The 10,233-nt window shown below is 37.2% G+C and overlaps 1 protein-coding gene across 11 annotated transcripts in view; it reads right to left on the bottom strand.

Moving 5' to 3' along the window:
- Positions 1-662: 662 nt before the first annotated feature.
- The window catches only part of syngap1b (synaptic Ras GTPase activating protein 1b), a 72,265-nt gene continuing 62,694 nt past the window's right edge, over positions 663-10,233 (bottom strand). For 8 of the 11 annotated variants that reach the window (XM_062465415.1, XM_062465412.1, XM_062465420.1 and 5 more), the window contains one exon: positions 663-5,973. In XM_062465415.1, the coding sequence (XP_062321399.1) occupies positions 5,734-5,973 (240 nt within the window). In that variant the 3' untranslated portion in view covers positions 663-5,733. Of the gene's footprint in view, positions 5,974-9,963; positions 10,026-10,233 lie in introns of all 11 variants that reach the window. The other 3 variants (XM_062465409.1, XM_062465411.1, XM_062465416.1) reach the window with 3 other exon arrangements.

The raw sequence follows: 10,233 nt of genomic DNA, 5'->3' as shown, positions 1-10,233 counted from the left end.
AATTTGAAAAGGTATTGAATACTTATTACTGCAAATTTAACACCACAGAAGTTGTTGTATTTGAATCTAACTACCTCTTTAAATTTAAATATAAAAGTATTTTAATGTTAAATCCAAAAATGAAAGGTTTGGAAATTCAGGTTGCTCAAATTCGAACAGTAAAATTCAGATCCCAAAAACTCAATTAAAAACATAAAATTTGAACCGAAAATATGTAAGCAGAAAAGATTAAGAGCCGAAGAAATTCGAGCCGAAAAAGATCAGATTGCAACATCCGGGATACCAAGGTTAAGTAAGGCAATCGAACCATCTCACTTCTCCAAAAAGGGTCCAACTGCAGACCTCTCTCCTTGGCTCCTATCATCTATGCATACATGCAGATCAGTCATAAAATCACAGCTTGGTGTCTGAGGAGAGAGGTCCGGTCTGAGGCAAGCAATACCTTGCTATCCCGGATGTTGCAAATGGATCCCCAAACCCAAAATGAGTAATTAATTGTAAAGAAATATATATATATATTTGGTTAATTATTATTCACCACCACATTATCAAGTGTTTCAGTGAGCATCTGTTAATGAAAATGTACATGGAACATACGTAGGCCTATGTGAAACACCAGGACACAAATATGATAAAGAAAAACACTGCATATCTTGTTAAGAATTTAATCATTTGTTTATTTATTAATGTATTTAGGTATTTCTATTTCCAAGATTCACCCACCCGAAAAATATAAATTCCGGCTATTTCAAAAAAGAACTGATGGACTTGTTATTAACCGCATCAAAATAATTAATCAACAAAATCAAGATGGCAATAATCATTATCATTATATCAATAATAATTAAATGATCAGAATATCCACATTCATAACAAATCCATATACAATTGAAATACACTCTTCAACATCACTCAATTTCCATACAACTTCCATTAATATACACAAAAATCCCCGAATATCTGTCCTTTTCAAAACATCAATAGAGAGGTTGGGGGGCTATATGGCTTGTCAAGGGATATGAATATGTGTGACCTATTATAATGTCAAAGGTAAAGGGGGGAGGGGATCTCTGGTTTGAAGGTACACTTACTTTAATAAGAACTTAATGGCAATGGCAAATATGTTATTATTATAACCAGTGTTTCTCTGCATGTAAGGATATTTTAAAAGTAACATTATAATCTGAACCAATTTTTAGCCTGACAAACGTTAAGAGGAGTCAATAAAAGGCAGAGTTCGAGGAGATAAATAGATACGGGTTGTTTGGATAAATATATAAATTTAAATGACATTGCAAACATATAATGTACTCATTTCAACTTAAAATCAGATAACCAGGAAGAATCAAAACAATTCCAGGAATTGAAAGAAACGCAGATGGTGGTCACTGGAAATACTGTCTTATTCTATTTAGCTTTATATATATTATGTACAAACATTGCTTGGTCACCCAAATGTATATTTAAAAAATGCCCCTGTTTATGAGATTATGTGAGAGAGGCATATTACGTGTAAAATATTAAAGAATGCAAGTGCTAACTGTAAGTGACAGACCACACTAAAATGTCTGCACAGAAAGTGCATCCTAGTTTTCTTAAACTTTCCATGCCTCAACATTCCTACTTTAAGGAGACATAATAGAGAGAGAGATAGAGAGAGAGAGAGATATTAGAGATAGTGAAAAACTATACACTCTGCATACAAACACACTGTATATACACCTAGACATACCATATATACACATTTATCCAGTATATACACACACACTGTATTTACAGACACATACACAACCATTCAATCACTTAAAATATGAGTCTTTAATATCTCTCTCTCTCTAGTTTGACATGAATCATTTTCAGTGGTTACAGTAGAGATGGAAGGTGACATAAGGATTTGACTATAGGGTTGTGTGACAATGGAGTCCATTACAAAGAAATAAAAGAGAAGTTTAGCAACTGGCTCCAGAATTCTGTCACATCACCACTGAAAAAACTTGTTTACCTCATCTGTGCTCAACTAAGCTCATGTCGTAGACTGAAATAAATAAACAAAATTCAGGTTGTCTTCATCCAGGGAATTTAAAATCGTCCATTAATGGAGAACTACACGGCGATTATTAAGTACAAAAACAACATCCATCCTCCATTCTTTCATGATTACCAGAGAGAAATGGAGTGCAGGTAACAGCAACGTGCAAATCGTTGTAAGGGGAGCAGGTAAAACAACAATTTCTTTGTTAGTTTTGTTCACAATCCAAGGGCAATCACTCTCCATAAAAGGGCAATGTTCCATAAGATTGTCGTATGAAAACTTGGTTGATATAAAATGTTTAATCTATGAACTCTCATAAGATAGAGGAGTCTGTCATTATTAAATAAATACATATCTGGGCAGGAACATTTCTACTTTATAATAATTTATAGAAATATAAATCATTGCACTGTGTTCATTTCAAAGTTCACTGAAGTAAGATTGAACTTGTTTCACTTGTGTATGTAGACTGTGCATATTTCATTTTAAAGACCTAAAAATATAAATAACTGAACTTAAAAGTACGGATTGCAAAACTAAGGACAAAAAGAACATGATCAGTTTTAACCGTTTAGGAATTAAAAATGTAGGCAAATAATGATTTAAGTGAGTGATCAAAATATATTTTTTTTACTAAATGGATGAACCAAGAGATTGGGGAGAATCATTGTAAAATGTGAAACAAAAATGGGTAATCTTTACAAACAAATCAATCATAAAAAAGGAAAGAAGTAGAGCACCTTTGAAATACATCTTTCCCACAGTACAGTATCTCTCGCTCTCTTTCTTGGTTGTAGCTATCTGCCTTCTTTGTCTTTGTTTTGTCTTTCCTTTTATTTTGTAAATCCAAAGAGGTTAGTATCATGTCAGTCTGCATAGCTGTTCTTCGCATGCTTGATGAGCCAACAAACCCATTTTGTTGAGAGTTTTTTTTTATAAGAAAATCAAATATCCAATTACAAGCGTCAAACACAGGAAATCTAGTCATCCAATCAGAGAGAGAGGGCCCAAATAAAGTCGGGTAAAAAAAACAGCAAATCCTTACACGGTCAGCTGTGGTTCTGGACCATCCATTAGATAAGGAGAATGGGACCAGAGCCCCAAGTTCTCCTTTTGTCAGCCAATTGCATCACGAGAAAGCGCTCTTGAGATATGGCCAGGCCATGCTGAGGACTGCCCATGGTGCATCAGCCAATTAGGTTCCAGATTGTCCTCCACGAAGCTGCGTGATTGGCTAGGGGGAGAAAAGGGAGACAGAGAGAGAAGGAACGGGAGGGGTGCTTGATGAGGTGTGATTCAGTTATAACTAGATTTCTTGCTATAGGCCTACAGTATATGGATCAACTATCTTATGGCAGTCATTCCATAGTTGGAATTATCTCTTTGCTCATTCTCGTGTAGCTCTGAGGCAATTGCTTGGTTACCTGAGTCTCTCAATTTTCTCTGAGGTATATTCATAATAATTCTGTTCTATCCATCAGTGACCCTGTTGTCCCATATCTTGGAATACTGATGTAATGTGTAGCACATTTGTTAATGCACTAAAAAAGTAGTCAGCACAGTATTATCAATACCACATCTCCAATTTAAAATTATAAGCACTTACTTAGAAATTCAATAATGTCCAATTCAATCATGTAAATCCAATGGCCATTTTGAAATGAACATTTGAACTGCCTTTCTAATTTGTCAATCTACTAGTGTTGGGGTATGACAAACAAGTAAAACTCATGAAAGTGGTGTCCTAAGAATGTTGACATAAGAAATGCTTGCAATTCTAAGCAAATCCCAGGCAAGTTTGTTGCAGAGCACCACCAATGTGAAGCTAAAAAGACAAAAGCAAAAACAAATTTACATCCAAACAAGGATAACAATGAACAGTTGATACATAAAATGAGAGGGTGTGATTACACAGTACAACAGTGAGTTATCACAATTCCAACACACAACAATGATATGCCAGAAGTGCACAGTGTAGTATTTTATGATCAAAAATCATGCTGGCCATGACCCCAGGTCTAAAATTCACTGTATGTAGCAATAATCTGCAATACAATCTAATTAAAATCTCAATGATTCCACTAGCACAGTACTTGGAACGCAGGCACTTCAGGCTTGAATTGATGGACTACAGCAAAGGAAAACTGGCATGGTTTAATTGCCAGTAACTATCCCTTTTAGGTTAGCTGTTAGATGTAGGCAAATGTAATACTTAACTGACAAAACTTAAATTAAGGGTAAATTAGGACACTTACTTAATGACAGTCCAATTTAACAAGACCAAACTCTCTCATGTACCGCAGCCGTACTATTAACTGAAACAGTAGTTATGTGATTCTGTAAAATAAAAACATATACTAGGCTCAAAGTAACATTTGGAAAGGACAATAATTCCTGTCAGACTGCAACCAATTGTGAAACAAAAGTTGTGACCATATTTACCTGTAAATTCAGTGGGAAAATGTAGTTCTGTTAAACTGTCAAACTGTTAAAATCATATACGATTGTAAGAGAGTTTCTTTGAGTATCATGATATCCTTGCACAATTTCCATCTCACCTCCTCTAAACAAACTGTAAGCACACAGACAGACAGAAAGTGTAAAACAGACAGACAAATACTAATATATTAAAACAAATGACAATAAACATATAGAGAAAGATAATTAGACAGTGGCAAATATGAGAGGCAGTGCTATGATAGACACACACAAGTTGGAAATGGCACTGTTTTGTTTTTTTCTTTAGCACCAGTTAATGACACATCGGTTCTGAGTAAGAGAAGAGAAAAAAAATGCGCCCGGTCCCATTCTGGTCTGGTTGTTCATTGTTGACACTTTCGAAAGTGTCATGTACCTTCCATGGGGCTTGTCTTTGAAATCCAAACACTTAAACTGTATCTCGCTTGTCCTAGTATTTATCTCTCACAGCATCTTTTGTGGGTATTAATACCATCACCATATATTTCTTTGATGTTTCGAAAACCCTGTTGTAATACACTCAAAGGCACTAAGGAAGCCAGACTAAATGATCACTTCTTGACTGATGACATGTAAGAGCTGGCGTTTTCAGGACAGGAAATTAATGGAACTGTTCCCATGGGAATCACTGAATACCACAAGATGGAAAATAGCACTATTCTATTGACTACTACGAAGTCTTTGGGATGTGAGACATTCAATAGTGTTTGGTTACATTTGATTCTTTTCTTTTTTTGACCACCGACTGGTGACACAGTATGTTTCCATTTACCTGCTTGGTTAGGTGAATCTACCTGTATGTACATGTTTGCTTCATTTTAACAGTGTACAGTTTGTGAGAATCCTGCCAAGGATATCTAAAGGATATCATAATCTTGTCCTGCAAGACAGATAGCCTACTGACTCTGCATTTTGGAAACTAGATCAGGTTTATTTGAAAGCCCTTTAGTCTGGTGTGTTAACACTGAATGCATTGTACAATGTGTGTACAATAACCACTCCTTCCCACAAATTTCTTCTCTCTCTGGCTTGAGAAAAATAAAATAAATTGGGAAAAATGCGCAAGTCATCACATCCTTCGTTAAAATTGGAGTAAAATGGAAGTCTGTTTTTAAATTGTGTCTTCTCTCTCTGATTTGATTCTGTGTTGTTTTTGACCTGCTCCGCCTCTTCCTATGCACAGTCTTGCTGTTGTTTATCCTGTGGTCCCAGTCTAAAAGTTGTCACAGGGGGTTGGATGTTTGGTTGCCACGGAGCTCTCCATTCTGATTAGGTTGCAGATGTGGAGTGGGGAGAGAGGGAGGGTTTATGCTTTGGGGGTGGACTCCATTGCGGGGCAAGCTGTGAGAGGAGATGTCCAAGGAGGAGATTCGGGGGCCAGGATCGGTGGTCATTCCTCCTCCCCCTCCACCTTCAGTTTTCACACCGGGGTCTGGTGTACCCAGGGAGGAAAGCTGCTCTTCCTAGCGAGACAGAGAGAGAGAGGGAGGGGAGGAGAGGGATAGCAGAGGGGAGAGATGGCAATGGGAGAAGGGACATTCAGAGAAGGGTGTTGCATGTGAAGAGGTGTAAAGTTGGCCAATCCAGGGAAGAGGTAACCAATGGAATATAATGTGTGGAATGTACTCCGGAGGGGGAGTGGGGTGTGAAGACGATCAAAGTAAAGTATCCCAAATGTGATTTCAAATTTGTTATCAAATTGTGGGGAGTTGAGAGAGAAAGCATGAAGAAACGATAGTAAATTGTAATTTCACAGTGAGATTGATGCACAGAGCACAGAAAGACAGGAAATATTGTCATTCTCAAAAAGGAAAAGATAAAAGCAAAGGTGCGCATGAAGGTCAGGGGGTTAGCATAAGCCAGGAGAAGGGGAGCAAGGGAGAAAAAGAAAAGGATGTGACAAAAGAGATGGGGAGGAACAACAGAGAAAGAGAAGAAAATGAGTTACGAAGCAGAGATATGAAATACACCAATAGAGATGGACAGCATAGGAGACGGGGCACATAGAAAGAGAGGGTGGGAGGAATTACTTCATAACTTCTGAGGATGAACAACAAGGTCAGGGCGTCCTGATCCCATCATGATACTGAGATACGGGATATTAGTCAGTGACTGGGTCAGAGTCCGAAAAGTCAAAGTAGACGAAGAGTTGTCATTCTTTGCCAATGAGAAGGTTCCAAACACTTTTGATTGTGAGACAACTAAGAAAATAACACACAGAACTGTGTTAGAACTGTGAGAATTTCCTTGCACACAGACTATAAAACTTTGAGTTTTCGCCACCTCAGTAGTCTTTTTATTAATTTTTTTTAGTATTGGATAAAAGCATGTTTTTTGTTTAATACTGTATACTACCATGCAGAAGACTTACAGGTAATGTAGGAAAGCACTAAATTGATAATGATGATTAGAATGATGATTAAAATAAGGTATTGAATAAGTAAACTCTAACTAATCGCAAAACTACAAAACATCGTCAAATCCACCAACCAAAAGTCGAACCCAAACCCATTGTGACCAATGGCTTTCTATTAATAAAATAAACCTGTGAAACACTGGGTTGGAACTTATGATTGGCGCATGAGTCAAAGTTTGTTTTTTTCATCTATCCTTACCTACACTGGTGCAGAATAGCTTCATTGTATAAACCAGATTCATTTCAGTTATTACTTAAATCAAGCTCTGTGTGCAAGCCGTCATATCCAGTCTTGTTCAATGCAGTCTGTATTGAGGCAGTAGGAAAAAAAAACAGTTGAGTTATTGTGTAAGGCAGATTTGGATACAGTGGGAAAATTGCATTTATATCCAAAAGCAAGGCTGTAAATATAGTTTGAAGTACGACTATATAAAACTGTTATCCGTAAAACATGCAGGCCCTTCCTGAACGCATGGTCTAACTTATTTGGCCATTTAGTTGGTGATGAAAATCGGGTAAAGTCTTATGATGAAAATGAAGCACTGGAGAAGGGAAAGACAGGGGAAAGTATCATAAGAAGGGTGTAAGATTTGCATCCAGTAGAGAAATGAGTCGGAAGGTTCAAAGCTTAATGCTGTAGCATTACATATCTTCAAGAGCGTGTCCTTTGAAAGATGATGTTTCCATCTCTAGAAGATAACCAAAAAGTATCAAAAAAAAATATTGAGTTGCATACCTTTTCTCTTCTCACTCAGAACCAAAGCACAAAAAGATGACAGATTTTCCAAGATATTAGAGGTACCTGGTGCTAATAGCTATTTTTCATTTCCTTTGGTGCAATCAACAGGACGGGTGGTATGGAGACAACAATAATCAATAGGGTTTCTTTGCCAGTATGAAATAATGATCAAACCTGATTCACAAATATCCCAACAAACCCTCAATTAACCCATAATTCAAGCTAAAAAAGCATTGGTCCAACTTCTGAGAAACCTGTGTATAAAATGTTTCTTGGGTTTATTCAATGAGACTGTGACTAACACATCTAAATGTGGTGAGTGTCATCATCTATTAGGTTCATTCATGAATGCTTTATATTACACTCCAGTTTAAGAGGATGCCCCCCCAACATCTAAATGGTCATATGGTGGATGGCAAATTTTCAGCACTTACTCCCTGATTCCTAATGATTCATAGTCAAGATTAAATTAAAAGACCTCCGAGAAACCAACAAATGTTGAGTAAAGGAATGTAGCATGTACCCTCAGTTTCTAGTTTCCAGAAGAAACGTCCAAGTGGGCACTGACTAGGTTTCACTAAACCTACAAAGCACTGTGAAGTACAATGTAAATTCTGACAGATTGCCAATAAGAACACCAGGATAATTTAAATTATATCTAGGCAAGATACAATTTCCCCACCATAACATCACCCTCGGTTCACCAAGGCCACTTGCGGAGTAAGCTTATTTTCATGAACTGGGTGATTCAAAATTACATCTGATTCAAGTTAGTGCTGAAGGTAAAAATCATTAATTGGACCTATTTTGTAATTTTAGGTATGTGGAAAGGATATTTAATTATATTTATCCAACACAGAGACCTTAACATATGTCACAATAATCAGATATTGACTGATGCATTTATAATTTACTCTTGTGTTTGAAATTATAATGTTGAGAGAAGCGCAAATTAAGTGAAAATGGATCATAAACCTGTGTTGAACAATTACCAAGAAAATGTACATCTCAAACTTAAAAGGCGAGATAAACTGTCACATATAGACACAGAACATTTATCAACCTAAAATTAAAGAATAAAACAAGAACACGTGTTGGTGACACACTTGATTCAGTTCACAATGACTAATACATGAATGTTGGATCCACTAATGTGCCCAGGTGCAATATCAAACCTGTACAAACACATTCACACAGAACTACATTAACATACTCTCACAAAAACACAAAAACATAAATGCACACAAACAGTTAATTTTCAGGGAAGGAATGTGTCAGATACGGAGATTTCCCATAATTCCCGTCATTTATCTTGGGAAGAGGTGGCTGTAGTTGGCTCAAATTGTATGGATATGTTGATGATTCACTGTGATGTGTAGCATAGAGACACAATGTGCAGCGTGTGTGCCTTAGTTTGAACAGAAGTGGTCTAAACTATTGGCTCTATGTGCATGAATGTGCATCCATACCAAACAACTAATCAAGCAAGCAGTGTTTGTAAGTGTGTAAGTCAAATATACTCATTTGCACAAATATACATTTTCAAGTTGATAATGAGAACTACATGAAGTACTTTCATGTAAGTACCATCATTTAAAACCAGCGTATGAAAAAAATGATTGTCGAAACAAACTGAAACAGAAAAACTGTGAAAGGATGAAGTCACTGATTATGTGATGAGGGAGATTAGGTTGCCCACACCTAATTCTATCGGAGCTGTGAAATCGATGGCAGACCACAGATTGTTCGTATTTCTCTGCATTTATATCTAGAATTTTACAATCGAACTTGAAGTTTGATGGCGAATTCTGATGCAAAGTGTTTACAGGAAGTTCTCCGTATGTGACTGAATTTGTGCAAATGATATTGGCAGGTTTGTCTGTGGAGTGCTGTAAGAAAATTAGCTCTGTATCGCTTAAAGCCAGATGTCTAATGGTGTGTCGATGATCTTGTATAAAAAAATTGTAAATGTCCCATGCTCTACTTTCTGCTGTAAAGCATTGCAGCAGTTCCTATGGGTACATGCGTATTGTCTGAAATAATAATAAAAAAGATAAATGATAAAATATACACACTAAGGAATAAGGTCAATTAGAAGGTATGTAAAGCACTATCATGTTGTGTGTTGACTAATTGGTGTGTACCATCTATCTTTAAAGGTCATTTGAGTGTTTTGATTCAGTGTGAGCTGTGCTGCACACAGACAGGGACGCACATGTAGTACAGTGAAGGAATCAAAGCGGAGTATGGATTGATGTAGAGCAGTAAGTCCACTGAGGTGTATGCTGGTTTGATTACCTGTGCATTCGGGGAGGGACGGGCGCGAGACGGGGCTGCACTAGGATGGATTGACGCCTCCCCTAAGAGAAATCACCGTATCTCATCAACACAGGAGGAGAGATAGAGAGAGGGAAGAGGGCAAGGAAAGTGAAAGAGGGAAGGCAGGAGTGCACCGCGGGACGTTAGGAGGACGGAGATGAGGGCTGAGGAGGAGTGGGGACACTCGCTGGCCAAAGGAACAGTACACGTTACATACGGCACAATTAGAAAACACAAAAGACTAACATC

The sequence above is a fragment of the Osmerus eperlanus genome, chromosome 7 (assembly GCF_963692335.1).
Source record: "Osmerus eperlanus chromosome 7, fOsmEpe2.1, whole genome shotgun sequence".
NCBI lineage: Eukaryota > Metazoa > Chordata > Actinopteri > Osmeriformes > Osmeridae > Osmerus > Osmerus eperlanus.
This window is presented reverse-complemented; position numbering and strand designations above follow the sequence as displayed.